Source organism: Psammomys obesus, unplaced genomic scaffold (assembly GCF_907164565.1).
Source record: "Psammomys obesus unplaced genomic scaffold, mPsaObe1.curated_primary_1811, whole genome shotgun sequence".
Classification (NCBI taxonomy): domain Eukaryota; kingdom Metazoa; phylum Chordata; class Mammalia; order Rodentia; family Muridae; genus Psammomys; species Psammomys obesus.
Genome location: NW_026594105.1, coordinates 1 through 25778, shown reverse-complemented (window position 1 = coordinate 25778; position 25778 = coordinate 1). Strand labels below are relative to the sequence as shown.

The window sequence follows — 25778 nt, the reverse complement described above, 5'->3', positions numbered from 1 at the left end:
CATCCCTACTCTCTATCCATCCAATACCAGCAACATCCCCAACCCTGTTGTGACAACCAAAGAAGGGATGTCTCCACAAGTGTCCAAATATTGCTACAGGATAGAGTTTCTTGCCATTGAGAAGCTCTGTTCTGCCTTTGGACACTTGACTAAAAAATATCTTGAAAATGGGTCATTTGCTAGTTTCAAATCTATGAAAAAAAAAAATGAAAGGTTGGAGAAATCAGCAGTACAGCCTTGGTTTGTGTGCTCAACACTTCCTGACTATAAATGTTTAATCCTGTAAAAGATTACAGACGTTGCTTGTTCATTTCACCTTCCCCGGGGATGTAAAATAAACATGTATTGTTGTAGTGGTGCTCTCTGTGTAAATGCCATTATAATAAATGCTTTACAAGTAGGAGTTCATTTGATTCCTACATCCATTCAAAGGTAAGCATTATTATCACTTCCAGTTTAGAGGTAGGGAAACTGAGATACTTAGAGGTTGAATAACTACCCAGTGCTGTGAAGTTTATAAGCTTGAGAGCTAAGATTAGAAACCAGACTTTCTCAGGAGCTTTACCACTACCATGGTCTTTTGGAATAGGTGAGGGCCAGCATATTATTTGGGGGCAGGACTAAAATCATGGGCATTTCAGGCTTCACTGGCTACTTCTCAGTTCTGTTCCTGCAATGTATGGACAATAATGTAACTGGACAATAAAGAGATGGGTTGACCCTGTCCCAATAAAACTGTATTTACAAAAATGGGTAGTGAACTAGTTTTGGGATGCAAAATATAATTTACCAGTCACAGGGTTAGAATATTTTCTGAGAGAGTTTGTTTCCTCATTTAGAAAAGGAGAGATCGAAACTAACCCTCCATCTGTTAAATACCTCTCTAATTTAGAACCTTACATGGAGGCTAGAGATATTGCTCAGTGGTTAAGGATACTAGCTACTCTTCTAAAGTAAAATAAAAAAAAAAAAAACAAAAACAACAAAGAAAAAACACTCAGCTTTGATTTCTAGCACCCACATGGTGGCTCACAACTGTATATAACTCCAGTTCCAGAGGATCTGATGCCCTCTTCTAGGGTCTTTGGGCAACAGGCATGCAGATGCTACACAGCACATATACAGTCAAAACACATACCTACATTGAAATATGGAGAACCTTATATGATCACCAAGTTTCTCTTAAGGCTATTTACCTTGTTACCACTTAGATTTAAACTCCATAGAAATGGGAGTAGTGCTAGAAAGGACAAAGAAAAGGAAAGCCTCAATTCTGTCCTTTTTGACTTTTGACATCATGAGACTTAAGCACCAACTGACAGCATTCCATAACAGAATGTAAAGCCTAAATAAATGTAATAGTTTCTAGTCATGGTAGACCCTAAAAATAAAAGGGACATTGTTGATTTTGATCTCTTCATGTCACTGTTCTGTAAGGATGTCATCTTAACCCTGCAAGAGAAGCTGTCCATCAAAGGAATTGAGCACTTCTCTCTCATGCTGGAGCAGAGAACTGAAGGGGCCGGTACCAAGCTGCTCTTACTTCATGAACAGGAGACACTCACTCAGGTCTGTGAAGTAACCCCAAGAATGCTGCTATAGCTGCTCTTGCTGTAAGCAGAGCCTGTGGTGCTTCAGAATGGTCTTCCTCCCGTCATCTCACTGTAGCTGTTCTATCCCCAAGGTCCTCTCTGAAGGAAATATTACCTTTACAATGCATTTGAGCACCCAGGCCTCCTTTTGCCAGTCTGTCATAGAATGTCATAGAATATCAGTTGATCTCCCATTTTTGTGTCATTCAAAGGCCAGGCAGATACTAGAAGGTAGCTTTGAAGAGTGACATTTTATGTTACTGTAATGACTTCTTTGCCTGTTTAGATCTCTAATCTCTTCAAAGTCATTAAAAACAATTTTTTTTCTGAGAGTATGTAAATTAAGTTGAAGGCGTCTTTGTTGTTTTTGGTTCTGTAGCATACTCATGACTATTTTTAGAAGCATGCAACCACTACCCGAGTCCTCCTCACTATGAATATGTGTACTATGTGTCCCAATTTCTGCTACCCCCATCTATTCTCTGGGGAGACAAGCTGACTACTTGCTTGTGTATCCAACATACCACCTTCACTTATCTCAACTTCAAAAGCACTGAGCATCTTGGTTAAGTGTCTAAGTATCCACAAAGTCCTGTTGCATAGAAAAGTTCACTGAGGAGATAAACCTACCAAGAGGGCATGAGGGGACATCTGCAGCTGAAGCAGCAAGATATTACCAGGGGAATAGAAAGACAGGAAGCATTGTCACACTAAAGTGCTTCTTATTTGATGCAAAATTAAAATCAAGTGCTTGGGGGTTCAGTGGTTAAGAACGTGTACTGCTCTTCTAGAAGACCTGAGTTCAATTCCCAGAGCTACATCAGGTGGTTCAAAATGGCCTAGAACTCCTGCTCAAGGGGATTTGAACAACTCTGGCCTTTTCAGGCACCTGAACTCACATGCACACACATAATTAAGAATGAAAATGATTCTTTAAACAAAAACCAAGACCTAGTACTCCACAGGTCAGTTCCCTCAAATAGCCCTATCCTTTTGACAGAATCCAATTGGATATAATGAATTAAAAATGTTGCCATGCATGTTGATTTCTATTTCTTTATCTAAACCTGACCTATGATTTCCATCCATCAAGTTTAAGACTACACAGGGCTATTTAAAGGAACTTGCAAAATAATCCTTGGCAAAAGCACTCTTAAAAATAGATGACTTATTTTATGCAATGTCATAGGAGAGCTATCACTTATATTCAGAACCCCTCAGGTGAGATCTCAGTATGTATCCAAGTTCCCTCTGGAATCAGAAGCTTAGCCAAAATCTTAAATGTACAGAAGTTCCCTGAGAGATCATGAGAAAAACTGAGAGAGGGGTGGAAAAATGGAAATGGGACAAAATGGAAAATGTCTCATCAAAAGAGTTTCTACCATGTAACTTTGAGCTCCATTCTACTAGAGAGCTCTGAGTAGCAATGTAGAACACTAGTGAGTGGTACCTTACCTAGGGTATACTGAGCAAGCAGTTGTCCTGTCACTGGTGGGTGGGCTATGCCTGAAGGCTCTTCCAATCCCCAGTCCATTAAACAGTCACAGGTACATGTAGTAGAAAACCTTTAGCCTGTGGCAGTAAGGAACAAAAGTGATGTGGGCAGAACACTGGTTTTTGAGTCTAATGAAAAATCCCACCACTTTATCTTTATGGGGAACAATTATAATGATTTAGGTGAAAAAAAAAGATTCAAAATTTGCCTGATGCCACATATCTAAAACTTACCAAAACGGGTTATATAGCTTGAAACAAAGCAGCTACCTGCTTTTGAATCATCCCATGCAAAGCAACCATTACAGTCTCAGAACAGGATAAGAATTGGTGTGCTTTCACTTGGTGTGTATGAACTCTGGTCATCTCTTCTTCTTTCCTGTGCTGCTTTCTCTTTCCTTTCCCAGCTTCCCCTTTGAACATTCCCAAAACAAGTCCCTTAACATACAATCCCTTACCTCTGAGTCTATTTCTAGAAATAGAAATAGCCTCACACAAAGGCCAATTTGAAGATCCTGTAGAAGTAGAAAAAAAAGGGGGGGATTTTTGATTCTGTGGATGTTATCCCTTTCTTCATCAGCACTGATGAGTCCTTTTTATTATTGCTATTAATTTATTCAATTTATATCCCTATCATAACCCCTCCTTCATGTCTTCCTGGTTTCACCCTCCCGCCCTCTTCCCACCGCTAGTCCTCAGAAAGGGGGAGCCATCCTCCCTTATACCAACTGATCCCAGCCTATCAACTCTCTTCAGGACTGCCTGCATCCTCTTCCTATGTGGCCTGGTAAAGCTGCCTCACTAAGGGGAAGCAATTGAAGAGCAGGTAACAGAGTCCATATCACAGACAGCCCCTGATCCCCTTACTAGATGACGTACATGGAGATTGAGCTGTCTACTAGATACATCTGAGCAGGAGGTCTAGGTCCTCTCCATGCATGGTTTTGGTAGGTGCATCAGTCTCCTTAAATGATGTATTTGCTCTTCCAGGTGACACAGAGGCCCAGCTCCCATAAGATGAGGTGTCTTTTCCGTATCAGTTTTGTCCCCAAGGATCCCATTGACCTCTTAAGGAGAGATCCAGTTGCTTTTGAGTATCTCTATGTTCAGGTAGGTAAAACTTTTGGATTGATTTGTATGAATGTGGAGGTACACATCAATTGACCCCTTCATTGTTTTATTCCATCCCCCACTAAGCTCATTGAACCATAAATAAGTGCGTTGTCCTCTTTTCATTTTTACTGTTGATTATGAAATAATGTAATACTTCCATAAATGTTGTAAGGGTAGCGATCTACATCCTCCACCCAAATTTACTCATTGTTAGTGTTTTCTCCTGTGTACTTTATATTTAGTGAGCTACATATTACTTGTATCTTTCGTTAAAGAAATCTACAGATAGACATGTTTTTCTACAGTACATGACAGCTAGTTACTCGCATCATATATTATTTTTACTTCTAAATATGCTATTTATTTTTCAATAACAAGGACATTTTCTTATATAAACTTTGTCCAATCAACAAAATCAAGAAATAGGACATCGATGTATGTCCCTTATCTCATCTTTTACCTACATCCAAAATGATGCCTATTGTCTCCAAAATGTCCTTTATGCCATCATATTATCTTCTAGAATAAAATTCACTGTGGATCTAATTTTGCATGTAGTTTGTTTGTCATGTCTCTTTAGTGCCCTTAACCTCTTTAGTGACATTCCTTATCCTCCTTTTATGACTTTTGTGACACTGAGTTTTGAGAAGTACTAATTAGATATTTTATGGTAGTATTTGCATTTGGGTTTCTCTAGTATTTTCTCACAATTAGGTTGAAGATATAAATTTGCAAAGAATTATATAAATGACTGTGTCCTCTGTATAGCACATGAGGAGCCACATGGTGCCACTTTATCCCCTTAATTATGAGGCTAACTTTGACTCTTTTTTTTTCATTGTTCCAAGTACTCATTACTTTATTCATTACTTATCCCTGAGGTATAGCTGATATCATTAATACAGCTTTATGTGACCAGTCTTAATTAGTGCGGAGTAAATTCCTAAAGTATAGTACTATAACACCACCAGAAATTTATTTAGAAATTCACATAAAGCCATTTTCTACTTTTCATCTTATAACAATATTTAAAACAGAAAGAACTCAGCTTGTGCTATCTTCAAGATGGACTCAGCAAAGTTTGTATTTCTCTATTGGGGTGAAGCAGGTGTAATCAGCCATAGGGCACACTAATTATTTTCTAGAATTGATCTCTGTTCTTATACCCTCTCTCTCACACACACAGCTTGCTCACTGCCTTGCAGATATGACCACTTGTCAGAAATCTGTTTCTTGAGTTCTTCCTCTACTGGACCACACAACACTGGAGTTATCTTATATCAAAGCCATAATTTATATTGAGAAATAGTCTTTTTTAATTTTTTTTCTTTATTAATTAAAATTTACTCACTTTGTATCTCTCCCCCCCATGGTTCCCTCCTTCCTCCTGTCCTAATCCCTCCCTTCCTCCACCCTCTGCATGCATGCCCCTCCCCAAGTCCACTGATAGGGGAGGACTTCTTTTCCTTCCTTCTGATCCTAGTCAATTAGGTCTCATCAGGAGTGGCTGCATTGTCTTCTTCTGTGGCCTGGTAATGTTGCTTCCTCCTCAGGGGGAGATAATTAAAGAGCAAGCCAATCAGTTCATGTCAGAGACAGTCCCTGTTCCTATTACAATGGAACCCACTTGGATACTGAACTGCCATGGGCTACATCTGTGCAGAGGTCTTAGGTTATCTCCATGCATAGTCCTTGATTGGAATAGCAGTCTCAGGAAAGACCCCTGTGCTCAGATTTTTTTGGTTCTGCTGTTCTTCTTGTGGAATTCCTGATGCTCTTCCAGAGAATCTGGAATTGATTCCCAGCCTCTACATGGCAGTTAAAAACCACCTATAACTCCAGTTCCAAGGGATCTAATGACCTCTTCAGTGGGCACTGAATGCGTGTGGTATATACACATACATACATAAATACGTACATACATACATATATACAGTTAAAACACCCATACACATAAAAATAAAAATTCAAAAAAGATCTATTTGTTTAATGTGTAGTACATAGTAATAGAAACACTCAGTGGGCCTGTAAACATATCTTCTAACATTCATAAACACAAAAAAGGGGGAAAAAGACAAATGTGAGCCAAAAGAAAGTAGATATAAGATGAAAGAGAGATACAAACAAAATGCATATGGCAAATTAAGAATGTTGGTATTAAGTGGCAATAAGCCCTAGAAATCAGAAATGAAGTCAGAGAAAAAACAAAGCAGAACATTGTACCGCATTCTAGTACGTAGGGACCCTCAGGAAAGAACCCAGTAATTTTCCCTACCTCTGTGGGTTTTGGATATTTTTTTTTAAGCTGAAGAGTAAACTTAATGTTCATGAAGATAGTCCTGCATCTCCAAGATAAGTTCAATCCTATCAAGTTTTTACACCCTATTTATCAAAAATAATTTTAAATATATACTGCATTTTCCAACTAAACAGTGAGACTATCATGTGTTTGGGTTTTCTTGGTGTTGAATTGAGGTCACAAGTACCCTTTAATTGGCAACAATGACCTCTGTTCCCCTAATAGGCTAAGAAACTTAGCCAACTACAACTGAATGAAGTGAGGAGTGTGATTCTCAGCTGATCGGTTACTGCTTCTTCTCCATACTACTGCTGAGCATCATTCCGAGGTTAGGTCACCTCAGCTAAGACCTTGTGTTACAATTATGAGCTAGTTAGTCGCAAATGAATAGCTCCAGGTACCTCTTAGTATAAAGATGTAGATACTGAAATGCAAATATGGGTTGTTTTCTATGATTACATTCCCATCTTGATAACAGGATGGTGCTTTAAAACCATTCCGCTTCTGTTTAGAAACCACAAAAAATTCCATTGCCTTTGTAAAGGGCAAAAACATGGCTGTGCTTGTTCTAGGGAAGAAAGACAAGGAGTACCACTAAAGCTGATCACATTATGTTTAAGGCGTATCTGCTCAAATTAACTGCATGGAGAGTTTTCTCATTTGGAAGACATCTTTTCTACCAGAGGGCTAGCTTCAAAATAAGACAACCTGTTTAGTGAGCTTGCCTGAGGACTGAAAGAAAAAGGTTGATGATGTTTCTTGTTTCTTGCCTTGACTTTCATGTAGGTGATAGATTATCTACCTCCCAAAGGAATAGGCAGCAGAGGAGATGAATAATCATATACTGTGGGTGATAGAGACTAAAATCAAGCTACTATCGTCTTATATATCCCCTTTAGCGTATAGGGCATGAACATTATTTTTTTGCCTCCTACTCTACTCAGAAATGACTACATCACAGAAAGTGTGGTGGGTTTAAATTAACACATCTGTCTACTTACTAGAAGTCAACAGGTCTCCTGTGTGCCCATGTTGATTTTAACCTATTACAACGAATTAAATTGCCTGGAGAACAGAAGAGGAAGCAGAAGCCACACATTGCACTTTACAAAACTCAAAATCAATTTAACTTAGTGGGCTCCTAATGAGGACAGTCACCATAGGCCGGATGAAGCGTGAAGATGCAAACAGATTTCAGTAGTGATAACATATATTTATCTATGAGTCATTAATGGCCCATGAGGCCTTTTACAAATTTTAGCATATATCTTAACAGTAAACTGTAATAATCCAAACTGTTCTGATTCGTAATGATAATATGCTTGCTGATATTTTTTCTGTCCACTCTATTCAGAAAGAAGTTGTTCCTACCAAGTAATAAACAGGGTACAACCCTTAAGCCACTGAAATCTTTGCAAACACATGTTGCTTTCCTCTTTGACATATATTAATCACAAATGATCTTTTTATGGGCCTAGAGTAGGTCCTGTTAAGACCTCTACTTAACAAAATAGTTGTTGCTATTCACTTGTGAGACTGAATCTTAAGTAATATATTAAAGAGTAATAAAATGATAATCTCTCTCATACACCCATACAAAAACAAACAAAAAACACATATACATACATATGTGCATACATACATACATACATACATACATACATACATACATACATACATGTAATTCATATTGCACACTATTTCCCCAGGGTCATTCTTCAGTAATTATATAATAATCAAGTGATTAATTGCCTTGCCAAAAGATTCACTCAAAAGTCTTCTTAAATCCAAATGTCTTAGTTATTGCTGTGATGAAACACCATGACCAAGGCAACATTTTTAAAAGCATTTAATTGGGGTCTTGCTTATATTTTCAAAAAGTTCATGCTACCATAGTGAGAAGCATGGTGGCAGGCAGGCATGTGTTGGAGCAATAGCTGAAAGCTTAACATCCTGATCCACAGGCACAAAGCAGAGAGATATAACTGACAATGACATAGGTTTTTGAAACTTCAAAGCTCACCCCGATTGACACACTTACCAAAACACAAGTACATCTCCTAATCCTTTCCAAATAGCCCCACTGACTGAAGACCAAATGCTCAAATATATAAACCAATAGGGTTATTCTTGTTCAAACCATCACAGCAAGGCACATCAGAAATGGGGAAAAAAAAAGATTCTGGGCAGAGTTCTTAGGAAAAGTAACAATAATGGTTTGTGTTTCTATAACACATTCCATTTTATAAATTAATCATCTTAGAGCTATCATGGCAAACTTGCAAGTTAGTTAGCTCTCAAGTTAATTGTCCTTAAGTGTTCATCCATTTTTTTTTTCAGATAAGAAAACTAACATGTTATGGCAAGCATAATTGTATTAGTATTTGGCAGAGCCTCCCATCAAACTTGGAGTTTTATGTCTAAATTCTGTACAAAAAAAGCACACCTTCTGTTGTAAATCTTTATGCAGTAGCAGTCTTCAAAAAAGCTCTTTGACAAAATAACCTCTCACAAAACAGATACTGGGGCAGAGGCAACATCTCAGTCCATAAAGAACGTGAGAACCAAGTGTGATCCCCAGAGCCTGCATTCACCAAAAGTAAGACCTAGCAGCACATACTTGCAATCCCAGCACCAGGGAATAAAGACAGGGTGATCCCGTAGGCATACCAGCCAGCTAGCCTAGCCTAGGCATTTACCTAAATTTCTGGTAAATTCCAGGCCTGTGATAGATCTTGTCTAAATACGAAAATAAAAAGGTGAATGGTTCATGAGGAAACACATTCAAAGTTGTCCTTTGACCTACACACATACAGGCATACCTATGCATGAGTATCCATACGTGCTTGGGCCTCTAAGCTTGTGAGCACACATAGGCACACACCACGTGCTGGGATTCCAGTCTCTTAGAGAACTGAATAAGACAACCTTATCTAGGCTGTTAACACCTTGGAGCCAAGGTTGACTGCCTCAAGCCCTGGGCATGATTGTTAACATGAAAATAAACAAAACAAAGTAGCAGCTTTGATTTGTTTTCCAGGGTATTCCCCAGCCATGTTAGGCCCTACTTCTTGACAGACCTACTTCAAAAACAATATGCTATGTGTTCCAAGAAGCTTAAGATTTCTCAGGGAAACAGGAGGGAAAGACATTATTGGGGGTGCATTGGGAGGAGAATTGGGCTCAGTTAGAAATGAAACAATGGACTGAGAAATACGCATCCATTGGTGTAGATACAAAGCATAAGAGGCACTATGTATGTAATGTTTAAACATTACATACAGAAGCCATGCAGTGATACCTGCTCCTACCTTCGGATAATCAGTGTATGTGGTGATTACTAATGTGCTTCTCCATGCAGCATGGGTTTCCCTTTGATGCTTATTAGGGACAAGGCAAAGAAATCCAATAAGGATGCAGGAAAGGGGTATGTTTTTTCTAGACCTAAAATTCATTTTCCAATATAAAAATCACTCAGCACACACACACACACACACACACACACACACACACACAGAGGCACACACATACACAGAGAAAATCTACTTACATGTTTTGCACGTTTCTTCTGTGCTCAGCTCCCAAATTTGCCCCTAAGAAGAGAGAAGAATACAAGACTCCAGTCTAGTCTTTGTGGTCACACAGGACCATTTTGTAACACATGCTCAGCCACTCTGGTGGACTGAGAGGCAGCCTGGTGATTTCAAACAGGCTAGCCTTGAATTTATAGTTCATTATGATGATTTGAATTAGAATGACCCACAGAGGCGCATATATTTGAATGCTTGGTCCCCAATTGGTTGAACTATTTGGGAAGATTTAGGAGGTTTGACCTTGTTAGAGGATGCGTGACACTGGAGGTATGCTTTGAGGTTTCAAAAGCCCACATCATTCCTAGTTAGCTCTCTGCCCCCTCCTTTTGAATAAGGATGTGAGCTTTCAGCTACTGCTCCAGCACCATGTCTGCCTGCCTGATGCCATGCTCCCTGCCATGAAGGTCATGAACTCACCCTCTGAACTGTAAGCCTCCAATAAACTCATCCTTCTATTAGTTGCCTTGTTCATGATACTTAGAACAGCCATAGAAATGTTACTAAGATATCCATCTACCCCAGCCTCACAAGAAACTGAAACTATAGTGTATAACGCTATACCCAGCCTACATTTTGCCCCTACCCACAAATTTTGTGAGCTGAACAAACTAATTCCAAGAGACGTGGACTGATTCTCACATGATTACACATTTGGAATGGGAGGGCTGCAGCCACTGACGTGAGTAAAAGATTTTTATAGTTACCCTAACAGTCTCTCATGCAATCCCCAAGCAGCTCTAGTGAAGTGTTTCCTATGCGTCCCGCTCACAGATAAATAAACAGAGGACAAGAGTCCAAATAAATGCTGCGGTTTCAGACACGGTAGCTATTGTTGGCAAAGCCAGGAAAGCAACCCCCCCCCAACCACACAAAGTAAGAATAAGAATGATATAAATACATTTTTTTTTTCGAAGTCTGCTTACAGCTGCCAAGAACAGTTTAGGGGCTTCACATTGTCAACTACGTTAGTCCTTGAAACATCCTGTGGGTGGGAAACCATCACTCCATTTTAAAGAAAGGAAAACTGGGGCACAATTGAGTTAAGAATTTGCGCAAGGCCACACTGTGTTCAGTTGCAGCACCTGTGTTTGGCAATTCCATCCCTAAAATCCTAATTATTTTTCCAAAAAGCTAAATATTTAAATAACAGCTTGTCGATGATTGTTAAATGTTTTGTGTGGTCTCTGTTTTTGTGCAATTAAATTCTGACGCAGCTCCAAGCAGCACGGTAGAGATGTTTCCACATTTAGCCTCAGTGGCTTAGAAGTGAAGGTTGAAACACTGGGGAAAATGCGTGTCACCTGTTCCTCTAAAGGCAGCACAAGGCAGCTCATGCTCTGACGAATTGCGCCCTCTGCTGGTCTCTTCACAGAGTTGTAATGATGTCGTTCAGGAGCGATTTGGACCGGAGCTGAAATATGACATTGCCTTGCGGCTGGCCGCGTTACAAATGTACATCGCCACTGTCACCACCAAACAGACGCAGAAAATCTCCCTAAAATACATTGAGTAAGTGTTCACCCTTGGTGCCATGAGATGCTGTGCGTTTTTCTTTACGCTTTGTATCATGACAGAGTATTTGTAAACTAGTGGCAAAATATACAAATATGTTGTCTTTTGTAATAGAATAGGTCGATTTCTCAATTTACTCACCTTTAGGAAATTGCAGGCAAGATGAAAGTCATTTGTGTAAAATGATCTGGAAGCCCAAGAATGATTGCTCATTCCTGCCATCGTATCAAATATAGCAATAGGGCATACAGAGGCAGAAGGCTTGCTGTAAGTACAAGGGCAGCCACATATCAAGATCTTGTCCCCAAAGCATCAAGATAAACAAAGAATATGGCCTGGTGATGTGGGCCTGTAACTGCAACTACTCATGAGTCTGTGGCAGGAGAATCCTAAGTTCTTAAGCTGCAGAGTGAGTGCAAGGCTAAACTGAGCATCTTTTTGAGATCCCATCTCACAATGAGGGAAAAAAAATGAGTATCAGCACAGTCAGCATACAGGCCTTACTTCAAAGATAAACGAGTAAACTGAGGTATACCATGATTAAGTTGCTTGTTACTTTTCCAAGTCACAGGACAGGAGGTGGAGGTGGGGCAGAGTTAAATCCCAAGCGGTGAGACTGCTCTTTGTGTCTTAGTTTGCCCAATAGACTGAACTACTACTGGAGCCTAATTAGGCTTAGCCACCTTTTAAAAAGTCCTGCTCCTGGAAGGACCGAGGGCTGCTCCCCGGGCCGCCGCAGCCTAAACCTTTTGGGTCTGGTGCACAGGACGCCGCTCGCCTTTCCGCAGCCATCTTCCACCCGGTGCCAGACACCGTCCAGTGGAGTCGCTGCAGCGATGGGGACGGAGGCAGGCGCAGGTTACTTCCAGAGGTGCAATCTGCTGTGGCTCACAGTCATCACCGTCTCCGTCAGCTACTACACGTGGGTGATCTTCTGGCCTCAGAGTGTCCCTTATCAGAGCTTTGGACCCCTGGGTCTCTTCACAAAGTACCTGGTGGACCACTATCACGGCCTGCCAAGGCATGGGTATTGGCTTTCTTGGCTGATTCATGTGGGAGAGTCCGTGTATGCCTTGGTATTATGCAAGCATAAAGGAATCACAGATAGCCAGGCCCAGTTCCTTGGTTCCTACAGACTATCCTGCTTACTTATAGACCAAAGCACCAAAAACACAATTAAAGGAGACAGCAAAATTGCCTCCCCACTTCTTCAAGTCCTCCTTTCAGTGGGTTCTGGTTTCGGTGATGATCTTTCTGTTTTCTAGGGAGTGACTATCATAGGAAGCTAAGACCCTCCAGTTACTTTTGTTTTGGGGTGCTCTGACCAACCTTAGATAGACCAATTAGAATTTAATAAAGTTAAGAAGGTCAAACTAAAAAAAAAAAATACATCAATCAAAGAGACAAGTAATAAGAAAAAAAGAGAGAGAAGATAAATTTTATGTAGTAGAACTGAGAAGAGGAACAAGAAACAGATATACTGAGCCCCAAATCTGTCTTCAGGATATTGACATGAGATGTTGATTTAAACAGAGGTTTAGGTTTAAGTAGATGGCAAGAGGATCTGTAACTCAGCAGCCTTTGGTCCAGGTCTGATCCTACCCACCACTGACCCACATGTCTGTTCTCTGCTGCATGGTTTCAGATAAATTGTGAAGACTGTGTGAAATTTCTTTCTTGGAGGCAAATTCCTCCTCTGGATGTTTTTACCGAGGCGTCAGTCTTTGCCTTTTTCTAGCATGAGATTCCTGGAAGGATTCCAATACCTGGGAGTTCTTTTGTCTTAATATTCCAGTAGCACAAAGAATGGGTATACTTTTCTCTTTAGAATTCCTCCTCTATTGCCAGGGTGGTTAAGGAGCACCTGTAGGTTGTGACTCCTTGGGAGGGGTCAAATGACCCTTTCACAGGGGTTGCCTAAGACCATCAGAACACACAGATATCTACATTACAGTTCATAGCAGTAGCAATATCATAGTTATGAAGTAGCAGCAAAATAATTTTATAGTTGCGGTCCACCACAACATGAGGAACTCTATTAAAGGGCTGCAGCAGTAGGAAGGTTGAACGCCACTGTTATAGAGACCTCTTCTGAAATGCCTTCACAGCAGTGTCCAAAGTAATGTAATGGGAAGAGGGACTGCCTCTGACATAATCTGATTGGCCTGCTCTTTGATCACTTCCCCCTGAGGGGGGAGCAGCCTTACCAGGCCACGGTAGAGGACAATGCAGCCAATTTTGATGAGAACTGATAGACTAAGATCAGAAAGGAGAGGAGAACCCCCCCTATCAGTGGACTTGGGGAGTGGCATGCATGCAGAAAGGGGAGGGAGGGTGGGATCGGGAGGGGAGGAGGGAGGGGCTTATGGGGGATACAAAATTAATAAAGTGTAATTAATAAAAAATTTAAAAAAAAAGTTGGGCCTGGTCACTCACACCTATAATCTGAGCATTGAGGGAATCTTAGTTAAGAGAATTAAAAATTTGAAGCCAGCCTAAGTTACATAATAAGACCTTGTTGTTTTTTTTTGTTTTGTTTTGTTTTGTTTTTTAAAAAAAAAGTGAGCAGGAGAGATAACTCAGTGGTTAAAAGCACTTGCAAAGGACCCAAGTTGGGTTCCTAGTATCCACGTGGTGATTTAAAACCATCTGTAACTCCAATCCCAGGCCAAGCTGGTACCCTCTTCTGGCCTCCATGGGCACCAAGTATGTATGTGATACACATACAGAAATGCATGCAAAACATTCATACATATAAATCTTTTAAAAAGGAATTCCACAATCAAGAAGCATGGTGCCTTGGTATCATAGTGCCTTGGTATCTGTGTAGAAAAAAAAAAAAAAAAAAAAGCTCTTTAAAGTGACTGGTAAATATGACACACAATAAAGTTGGCCCTATGAATCATATCTTGTTTATAAACGATGGATGCCTTCTCTTGCTGAGTATGCTATTTTACCACCCCATCCCTCCTTGGCCAAGAAAGATCCTCTTTTCTTAGAAAATTGATGGTTTGTATTGCCTCCAGCGGATGAATCTATTTAAGGGTCATCCTTTAGGAGGGAATGCTCAGTCTCTCAGTAAAAGATTTACTATCCTAAAGCAAACACCACTTACTTCATCCCAGCAGCTCTTTATGCTAACAAAAAGGAGAACTGCTGTGTCAGAGTTTACAGCCAGATTGAAGCCATGTCTCTTTGCCATGTTAAAAGCATTGTATTTCTCCCCATCTTCACTCAAAACATAAACAAATGAATATAATCCTACTTTTCAAAGACACTTTCCCAGGGGCTACTTGTAAAGTTTCATGATGCCATACTAACTAACCTGGGTGTTGCATTGGGGAGAACTAGAGCTCCAATTTACTACCCACAATGTTCTGCCAATTCCCAGTTCAACTATTGCCACTCCCCAGAGTGGTCAATCTCTCTCTCTCTCTCTCTCTCTCTCTCTCTCTCTCTCTCTCTCTCTCCCCATGGCATCCATACAGTGTCTATAGTCTGAGAGACTATCTGTTCACAAACAGTTCTCATGTTGGCTGGACATATTCATATATTCTTTCTCTACTATCTAAAGTCCTTAGGTACAGATAAAACCGGATGCCATTTGAAAAGGTGCCTACACAACCTGAAAACATATTCAGACAACTAAAATTCATTTGGGTGGCTGAGGACACAAAGGTGCTTGCTGTGTAAGCATGAGGACTGGAGTTTAACATCCAGAACTCATGCTTATAAAGCTGGCCATGGCATGTGTCATATGCAAATAATCCCAGCACTAGGGTGGCAGAGACAGGTGGTTCCCTGGGACTTGCTGACCAGCTAGCATAGATTAACTGGTGATTTTTTTAGGCCAGTGTGAGATCCTATATTTAAAAAAAACTAGCACATCTTTGTGCCTCTACTGTCTGCCCACTTCTCAAGTAGAACATTGTGCAGACGAGAACCTCTCAAAGGTTACTAGCTTGACTAGAAGTCTTGTAATCTGCAACAGTGTTGGCAGCAATCAATTCCTTTTACCAAGTATTGATTGAGCATTGTATATAATGTTTGCATTAGACAGTAGAAAACACTAATTTTTGAAAAATATCATCCTGACCAATCAAGGAAATTGTTATCTGAGTATAAAGAGGAGACATAAAGATATGCTGGTAGAAGAACACACATCCAGAATATCTGGAGAGAACAAATTAGTCTTCATGGGTTCAGAGGGGGATTTGGAAGACACGGAGTTGGGTGGGTAGGGGAGTTGGTGAATCTTGGAAAATGAGGAAATGGGGATTACTATGATCAAAACATGTAGAAAACTCTCAATGAACTTATTTAAAAAGATATAAAGATATGAAAGACAGTCATTTAAGATAATAAGACAGGGTTGATTAATTTGACCAGTATGAATGAAGCCCTGGGTTCCTGCTCATAAGCATTTCCTCTCATACATACATACACACATACATACATATGTTTATATACATGTGTCATATTCATATTTTATTTTTTGATATTTAGAAATTTTTATTTTCCTTTATTTTTTATATAGTACATCCCATGCCAGCCCCCACTCTTTCACTCTTCCAAGTCTCCCGTACACACACACACACACACACACACACACACACACACACACACACTTCCCCTTTCCCCCAGATGCACTATTCCTTCATTTCCTTTCAGAAAATAGCAGGCCTCCCAGCGATATCAACCAAAAACAGCATAATGAGATGGAGGTGCAATAAGATTAAGTATGAACCCTCATATCAAGGCTGATCGAGGCAACTCAGCAGGAGGAAAAGGATCTTGGGAGCAGGCAAAAGTGTCAGAGATAAGAGTCCCAGAAAAAAAAAAGAGTCCCACAAAACCCACAAACTAAACAACCACCACATGTATGCAGAGGACCTAGTACAGAGCTATTCAGGCTTTGTGATTGTTACTTCAATCTCTATGAGCCCCTGTGAGCCCTGCTTAGTTGATTCTGTAGACTGTGTTCTCATGGTATCCTTGACCCCTCTGGATCCTACAATCCTTCCTCAACTTCTTCAGTGGAGATCCCCAAGCTCTACCTAATGTTTTAGTGTGGGTCTCTGCATCTGCTTCCATCAGCTGTGGGAGGAATTTTCTCTGATGATGATTGGACTAGGAACCAGTCTACAAGTAAAACAGAATATCATTAGGAATCATTTCATTGATTTTTTTTTTCCTTTTGGTCAAATGTTTTTGGTTCTACCATAGGTCTCTGAGCCCTGGCACTGAACCCCCTTCAGGTGTGTGTATGTGTGTGTATGTGTGTGTGTGTGTGTGTGTGTGTGTGTGTGTGTGTGTTTAAATAAAGATATAGTAGCTCTAAGGCATACACAATCAATGAAGACAGTAAATACAAGCTGAGGAAGTTAAAGAAAACACATTGGAAATATCTGGATATAGGATGTATTTAAGAGACTCAGAAATGGGTTGAACAAAAGGTCTCTTTACTGTGCATAGTTAGTGTTCTTTCTATAGAGTGGAGAATATATATGTTTCCTTTTAAATGTGAACATAAGTATCAATGATCCAACAGTATATTTCCTGCATGTAAATGAAAAGTTGCCTCCCTGTCTTACCAAGAGTCCACTTGTTCCAACAAACAGCAGGGTGCCATTTGGTTTTATATACGTCATCACCACAAGAACAGTCAACGAAAGATGTGTTTTCTTTGCAGGAAAGAATGGGGACTAGAGACTTTTCTTCCATCTGCTGTGCTGCAGAGCATGAAAGAGAAGAACATCAAGAAAGCACTCTCCCACCTTGTCAAAGCAAATCAAAACTTGGTACCACCTGGTAAAAAGGTATCCCAGTTTCATCTTAATAGCATCTAGATTTTTAAGCAGAGAGGCTTGCATGCATTTAAGAAAGCATTTAAAATTATCCCATGAAAAACGTATTTGGCACACCATATTTCCAGAAGAACTTTGTACACTATTTGCAAATATCTAAAAGGAACAAAAGTACCAATCCTTCTGCGAATCTATTTCTTTCTCAAAAGTTGGAAACTACTTATTGTATGGAGCAGGGGCCTTGGGGTGTTCACATGAGAGAATGTCTGATATTTTCAGTTATGGTATCAAATCACAAGATAATCAGATAATTGTACATTTTCATCCTGTGACTAGTTAAATGCACAGAGCAGCTTAAATGTACAGCAGCTAGTAAGGGGCCCTGCAGTCCAGCTACTGTGTTCATTACATTAGGGATTCTTTCATAGGGAGATGTTGATATTTGGCAAGAAGTTGTTCTTTCTGAGGTATCAGGATGGTGTGCTAGGCTTTGTGGGATATGAAACAGCATCCTTGATCTGTACTGACCAGGTATCAGTGTCTCACCTCCATTAATTATTACAAACAAAATTGTGCCCAGATATTTCCAAGCATGCTCTAAGGAACAAAATCACCACAACCACCATGACCCGTTATCACCCACCACTACCACCAGTGACAACCATTAAATCCTACTTTGGGACAAGAAAGAAAAGTTATTTCTGTCACTAATCATTAGTGTTAAAATCTTTATATTCATTTCTGTTTTCATTAAGTAGGAGACACACAAAGAACATTTAAAAGTATCCTGTTGATCAGAAATAGAAAGGTATGTTTGAGAAGTAATAAAAGAACAAAGATTCCAGTAAGTAGAACGACAAGGAGCCTTAAATCTCTGAGCCTATAAAATGGAAACAACCTGAGTCCAAACTGCAGCTGATATAAGCTATTGAAACTTGTCTGACCCCAATACAAATCAACATCCATGTGGGTAGTTCTTTGGTCTTAGTATCCTGTTTTCTGTCATTTTTATAAGGCTTTACTCCATAAACTTTTTAAAACATATAATCACATTCAGTACACTCTCGGCCACATTTTCCTTCCCAGTTTCTTTATCACCTCATTGTGCTTGCTCAGCTTCAGAAAAATAACAAGATGCCATGGGTCAAGGGTTTTATGATTCCCAGGGCTGGGAAGATGGCTCAGATGGTAAACTACTTGCCACACAAGCAGGAGGACCTGAATTCAATCCCAGAATCCATGTGATGAAGCTTCATATGGTGGCTAACACTTGTAATCCCAGTGCTGGGGAAATGAACACAGACTTCTTAGGGCTCCTTGGGGTTCACTGGGGCTCACTGGGGCTCACTGGGGCTCACTGGGGCTCACTGCCCACCAGCCTAGCCCACTTAGTGAGCTTCAGGTCTATGAAATACCATCTCAAATAAAAGCAAAGCATCTGGCTCCCGAGGAATTACACCAGAGGTTATCCTCTGTCCTCCATGCACACATACACTCATATACATGCATACCCTCATATACCTGCACACACACACACACACACACACACACACACACACACACACGTTTTATAATTTTTGTTCTGATTTGCCCATTGATCTCTGGTAACTAATTTGATTTTTTTTTTCAAGCCTAGCCTATTGATCTTAGAATAATTTAGCAACCACCAATATTAGTTCATTCTTTCATCTATTATGTACCATCTCTATGTATAAGTCTCTCTCTCTCTCTCTCTCTCTCTCTCTCTGTGTGTGTGTGTGTGTGTGTGTGTGTGTGTGTGTGTGTGTGTGTGTGCTTCTCCTATAAAAACTAACATTTCCAGCCAAGAGTGAGTAGTTTGCTTAAATTGGTTTGGCTTTCTACACAAAGCAGCACTTCTTGTTATACTTAGCAATAGCGTTGGAAAGTCATGCGTGATTGAGACGGACTTTTTCAGTATTTGCTACTTAATTTATACCTTGTTGAAAATTTCACTTTTGATAAACATTCCTTGTGCATTCAATATGAAACAGGGACAGATTTTTAGTCAAATTCTTCTTTTTCAAATGACATGAAAGCCTACATTTCTAATTTTTTTATCATGTATTTATTTTATTCATTTTACATCCTTGTAACCTGTTCCCTCCTCCCCTCCCAGTCCCACCTTCTCTCTCTTCCCCCTCCCCTTTCCAGAAAAAGGGAGCTCACTTTCCCATCCACCCCAGGTCATCAAGTTACACCAAGACTGTTTTATTCCCTTTGGCTTGTCAAGGCAGTACTGTCAGGGGAAAGTGATCAAAAAACTGGCACATAAGTCCATGCACATAAGTGCAGTCCCCACTTCCCTTACTATAGAACACACATACAGCCTAAGCTGCCCATCTGCTACATCTTCGTAGGAGGCCTAGGTCCAGTTCATGCACAGTCCTTGGTTGATGTCTCAGCAAATCTCTCTGGGCCCTGGTTAGTTGGCTCTGTTGTTTTTCTTGTGGAGCTCCTGTCAAAGCCAGGGCCTTTTCTCTTTCCTCCCATTTTCCCAAAAGACTTTCTATGCCTCACCCAGTGTTTTGTTATAAGTCTCAGCATCTGTTTTAGTCTGCTGCTGGGTAGAGCCTCTCAGAGGACAGCTATAGGGTAGAACTTTGGTTGGACCCAGCATTGGTTGAAAGGCCTACATTTTTGATGTCTAGACATGTATAATTCATGAAACTCAATAGATTCTCAGAGTTGAATTAACAAAACAAGGATTTGCTTAGCAAACTCAGTTTCATAGTGATTGGTGTTCAGCAAGTTCATTTTCCTTGAAAACTTGAAAAGAAAGAAGAAACTTGAGAGAGGAGGTGTGCAAGCCTCCTTAAAAACTTTGCATAGATTTAAATACTGTGGGCGGGGGAGTCTACCATGTCATGGGAGAATTTACATCTCACACCCCGTTGTCTCTAATCACAGTTGGATGGTGTCCCTATTGTAACCTCCTAGTGATCAGACATTTCCAGGGAGCAATGGCTCACCTTGTTCTCATTTTGTTGAATAGCCTGAACCATGTGTCTATACACAAGCAACTTCCTTGACCCCCAACAGACACATACATACATACTTCTCTAAAAGCAATAAGATTTGAACCTTGATGTTATAATAAAGTCCATCATCAGAAAACCCAGGAAATAGCAATTTATTGTCCTTCCTATTGAAGAGTCTTTCTCACACCCCATCTCCCCAGCAATAAAAGCATCCTTTGAGTCTGGAGGTGAAACTCAGTTGGTAAAGAACCCAGAGCCCTGGGTTCCACCCCAGCACTGCGTACATTGGGCATGGTGGCACGCACCAGTAATTCTAACAGTCCAAAGTTTAAGGCAAGAGGATCAGAAGTTCAAGGTCAACCTCAGATAAATAGCACATTTGAAGGCAGCCTAGGACACATAAAACCATGTCTCAAAACAACAGAGCATTCTTGTCATGTGCTATTATTTCTACAGTAGAAAGAGTCCCTCCCACTAGAGCCCACATATGAGCTTTCTTTTCTCTCCTCAGCTGTCTGCACTGCAAGCCAAGGTCCACTATCTCAAGTTCCTCAGTGACCTGCGACTGTATGGGGGCCGTGTGTTCAAGGCAACATTAGTGGTAATTTCATTTTCTTGCTTTTCGTCTGGAGCCATAGAGGCCTGCCAGATGTCATGGCACAGGCTGTCTTCAAGAAGTTGTCCTGAATGCTATTGCAAAGAAGTGGAAAATCTTTCCCGGTCTTCAATCCTAACTAACTTCACCACAGTCTGAAGATACCTTGAGAAATGTTTGCTCTAGATAGTGTTGCTGCAGTAGTCCCTGGAAAAAGAAATGTGAAGAAAGAATGGAATCAAAAGTCTCTTAACAATGGTGGCTTTTCAGTCACTGAGCACAAAGTGGGGAAAAACCCATAAGTCTCATTTCTAAAAGCTTCTGATGTTTATAAATATATTGTATAATGATAATATTTACTTTCTATATTATTCATAATTTATCAGTTCCTCCATACACTCATATGTGAGTCCTTTTAATAGTACAATGTGACCCAGAAAAACTATCCAAAGAATATATTGTGATCTTACAAAATACTCTCTCAGGCTGATATTTACATGATGCTTCAGAAGTCCAGGCTTTGAAATATTCTGTCATTCTCTTTCCTCAGCAGGCAGAGAAGCGCTCAGAAGTCACTCTTCTGGTTGGTCCCCGATATGGCATAAGCCATGTCATAAACACCAAAACCAATCTGGTGGCTCTTTTAGCTGACTTCAGCCATGTCAACAGGATTGAGATGTTTACAGAAGAGGAGAGCTTGGTGAGGGTGGAGTTGCACGTGCTAGATGTAAAGGTGAGCCTTTAAAATGTTGACCCATGGCCCTGAATTGAACAACTCGTTTCTAGTAGCATTGATGGTATTCACCATGTAGGAAAGAGTTAATGTGTGGAGGGCCTCAAATATGCCATATTGTTGGGGGGGGGAGTAAATAATAAATCCAAACAACTCTAGTCCATGGGTTCTAGTCTTCATTAAATTGCTGTGTGATTTGGGGACTATTATATTTCTTCAGAAGCAGTTTCTCCATTGATTCACACACACACAAAAGCAAGTTATGTCATGTCACAGTCCCCTCTGGTTGTAGAATACTGAATCATATGACTGGGGACAATGTGTTCCCATCTGAGGTTCTAGACTGGATTATTCACATGAAGATTCAGTGAAAGTTCCCTCTGCTTCTTTGAATTCTCATTCTTTTTGGTTAAATTGGTCCACTATGGCAGAGTTGGAGGAATGGATTCGAGGACACTGGGATGATTGTAAAGAGTTTCTGCAGAGCAAATCAGGATGAGCCAGCATGCTCTGCAGCAGGAATGTATTGCCATCACAGAGCGTAGAGGCTCACATATATCACCTGTACACATGGGATGTCATGGTTTTAATCCAGATGGCTCCAAATGACTTCTAGCCAAACACAGTATGGCAAGATTCTTGGAGTGCCTATCCTAGTTCAAGGCCCAAGATGCTGAAAGAAATAGTCACATGGTACGAAAAGAACATAATGAATATGAGCTGGAAGTTGTCACCAGCAAGAAGAATATTTCCCACAGAGAAATGAGTGAGAAGACCTTGTTAATGGTCTCTTACCTGAACTGACTGCTGGTTGGGTGTCTTAGGAGCTGAGCAAAGACTTCAGTTCAGGTAGAAAGGACAGTTCAGGGATTTTGGATAGAAAGTATTAGTTACTCTAATGACCAAGGAAAACCTAGCCAGTGTCTTGCTCCTGAGAGTGAGAAATAGAAACCTGTTACTTTGCTGTCTTTGCCTTGTTTGTTGTCTGCTTTTTTGTTTGCATTTTCCCTCCTTTGCTCTCTCTTTCCACAAGAGCACATCCTTCCAAGAGAATAACAAAGGCTGTCCCATCAGCACTTCCTTCCACACTCAAGATACATGGCCTCATATGAGCTCATTATTTCCAGTTTTAGCAGTGTCTCTTCCCAGCTTGCAGTTCTAGTTTATATTTGTGTAAATTTGCAACTTCTTTTAGAAGCATCCTTTTCTCAGATCTCTTTGACACTTTCCACCCAGTTCCAACCAAAATCTCAACTTGCTTTTTATTTCCCTTCATTTTCACTACAAACCTCACATTTTAAATGATATTTTTAGAAATGTGTATGCATGCACATAGGTGCTTTTGTAGGTCAGGAGACAGTATTGGCTCTCCTGAAGGTGGATTTACAGGCAATTGTGAGCCACCTGATGAAAGTGTAGGAAACCAAACGCAGGTACCTGGGAAGTGCAGTACAAGCTCTTAACCAGAGCCATCTGTCCAGCCCCATGAATCTCAAATTTAATATCCCTGAGGCTTTTACATTGTCAGTTTGATTGTTTTGTAACTGAAATAACTTAGCCTTAACTATTACTCTTTAGACAATTAGGTATTATAAAAGAAAACTGGTGTTTCACAGGGCCTGGTACTTGATTCATTCCAGAATGAGTTGAAAGGGAGTTTTAAATTCAGTCTATGAACTCCCATACAGACAGTTAACACATATGAACTCTATGTTGTCTCTGTTATGATCACCTTTCTGCTGCAGAAAACTGGTGCATTCTTATTTGTTCTATAGAAACCCACTCCCATTGTCTCTAACACCCTTAGTCTACTCCTTTCACTCCCCTCTACTTGGCAATGTTGCTCAGGCCGCATCCTCTGCTTCTCTTAGAGCTTTCCTGACTGTTAGCATTGATCCGCTGTGAAGGCAACAGACTTTGGAGACTGTGGCTCCTCAATGTTTCCTCAGTAAGGCATCTCATGTCATCTCTGAGTTTCTCTCCTCATTTATGCTTCTCCAATGGAATGTTCTCTCAGTAACATCTTTTGCTGCTTACAGTTCATAAGCATTTATACATACTTTAGGCAAGAAAATTTTAATGGAAATTTCCTTCTTGTGCATTTCTTTGTTGTAAAGCCCATCACACTCCTTATGGAGTCATCCGATGCCATGAACCTGGCCTGTCTGACGGCTGGATACTACCGGCTGCTTGTGGACTCCAGGAGGTCAATATTTAACATGGCCAACAAGAAAAATGCAGGCACGCAGGACACAGGTATTTTTTGTCTACATTCGTGAAACGTTGACCTTCCTACCTATTCTTTGAGACTTTGAGAACTCAGCAATAATAATCAGCAACAGAATTCAGCAGTAATGGTCTATACTTAAGAATACTGATTCCAATGGCTGGGGAGATGGGAAGTACATTCCATACAAGTATGAAGACCTGATTTCCAAAGTTTAAAGCCCACATAAAGCTAGACACATAATAAATGTCTGTATTCCCAGTGTTCCCACAATAAGAGAAACAGAGACAAAAGAATCCCAGTGAGCTTGTGGGCCAGCTAGTCTGGAGTACACAACTCAGCAGCAAACAACAGAGATCCTACTTTAATCATAGAAGACAAGAACCAGCACCTATATTTGTTCTTTAACCTCCACATGCGTACCATGGCATATGCATGCCTGTACATACAAAGATACATACATACATATGTACATACATACACACATACACACATATGCACATACACATAGACACATGGACATACACACAGGCACAAGGAAATTTTGGTACTGTGTTTGCCTAGCACATATGAGACCTTTGGTTTAATCGCCATTACTAAGAAAATAAAAAAGATAGGGTTGTGCCTATAAAAAAAATCTAATTTCCAAATATAACACAAAGCCTTTAAGTACTGATGGCATTGATTAACTATTAAAAATAAACATGCTGATTTACCCATTATATCTGGAATGTAACTTGTAAATGACAGGGTCTTGATTCAAAGACAGTGGTTTTATTGCTGTGAAGTTCTACATTCTTTTTCCCTTCCTTCCTTCCTTCCTTCCTTCCTTCCTTCCTTCCTTCCTTCCTTTCTTTCTTTCTTTCTTTCTTTCTTTCTTTCTTTCTTTCTTTCTTCCTTTCTTTCTTTCCTCATGGTGCCTGTGGGACAGAATCCAGCTCCTCACGTAGTCATAAGTACTAGATAGACGTTCTGCCACTAAGCTGTTGCCATGGTGCAATGGCTACATTTCTACTGCCTCACTCTTAACATGACTGGGATCCTGAGAATTAAGTTTCCTGCTATAGAATTTCTCTTTCTTTAAAATCTTAGATTAGCTTTGACATCTATGAACTCACTAATTTATACTAATTTATGTACGTATGTATGTATGCATACATTTATTTAGTAAGACAAAGTATATAGCCCAAGCTAGCCTGGAAGTCACTATGTATTCCAGGCTGACCTCAAGCTATCACATTCCTGATACTGCCTCTGGGATGCTGGGATTCTCAGTGTGAGTTATCACACATGTTTTGGACTTAGAAGTTCTAGAAGAAACTTATCCCACCCTGGTGCCATTTAGGAGCCATTATAGGCACTGAGAAGACAAAGATATCATAAAGTTTACTCCAGCCACTTGATAGGACAAAATAATCCTAGAATTGGGGCAGGGAAGGCCATAAATGTTAAATTGACTATTGCAAAAAGTGCAAGTAGTTATAATTTGTTTCATGACCTATTCCTTAGTCTTCATTTTCTTCTGTCTGCTGTGGATGCCCAATAAATATAGCTGATAGACACTACCATGCAAGTCAAAACTACTGAAGGATGACAAAATTAGAATCAAGGGCCCCACAATAGGATTTCTTTTTAAAAATGGGAACTACAAGCTAGACATAGTGGCATAAGTGCAATTCAAGCACCCAGGATTTACTCAGTGGTAAATCACTCAGGATCTTTGATCTTTGGTCACTCTGACCTTTACATGCTTTCCATTGTATATGTACACACACACACACACACACACACACACACACACACACACACACACA

General features: G+C 40.2%; 2 protein-coding genes across 2 annotated transcripts in view; both read left to right on the top strand.

Annotated features, from left to right (window-relative positions):
* The window catches only part of LOC129684677 (FERM and PDZ domain-containing protein 4), a gene marked incomplete at both ends in the record, with an annotated part of 30388 nt that extends 6395 nt beyond the window's left edge, over positions 1-23993 (top strand). Inside the window, 7 exon segments of the mRNA XM_055617887.1 lie at positions 1438-1569; positions 4077-4196; positions 11464-11600; positions 17296-17422; positions 20921-21010; positions 21555-21737; positions 23855-23993. Of these exon segments, the coding sequence (XP_055473862.1) occupies positions 1438-1569; positions 4077-4196; positions 11464-11600; positions 17296-17422; positions 20921-21010; positions 21555-21737; positions 23855-23993 (928 nt within the window).
* On the top strand, positions 12334-12868 carry LOC129684676 (transmembrane protein 254-like). Its single transcript, XM_055617886.1, has one exon. The coding sequence runs from the start codon at positions 12440-12442 to the stop codon at positions 12866-12868; it is 429 nt and encodes a 142-aa protein (XP_055473861.1). The 5' UTR covers positions 12334-12439.
* Positions 23994-25778: the final 1785 nt, after the last annotated feature.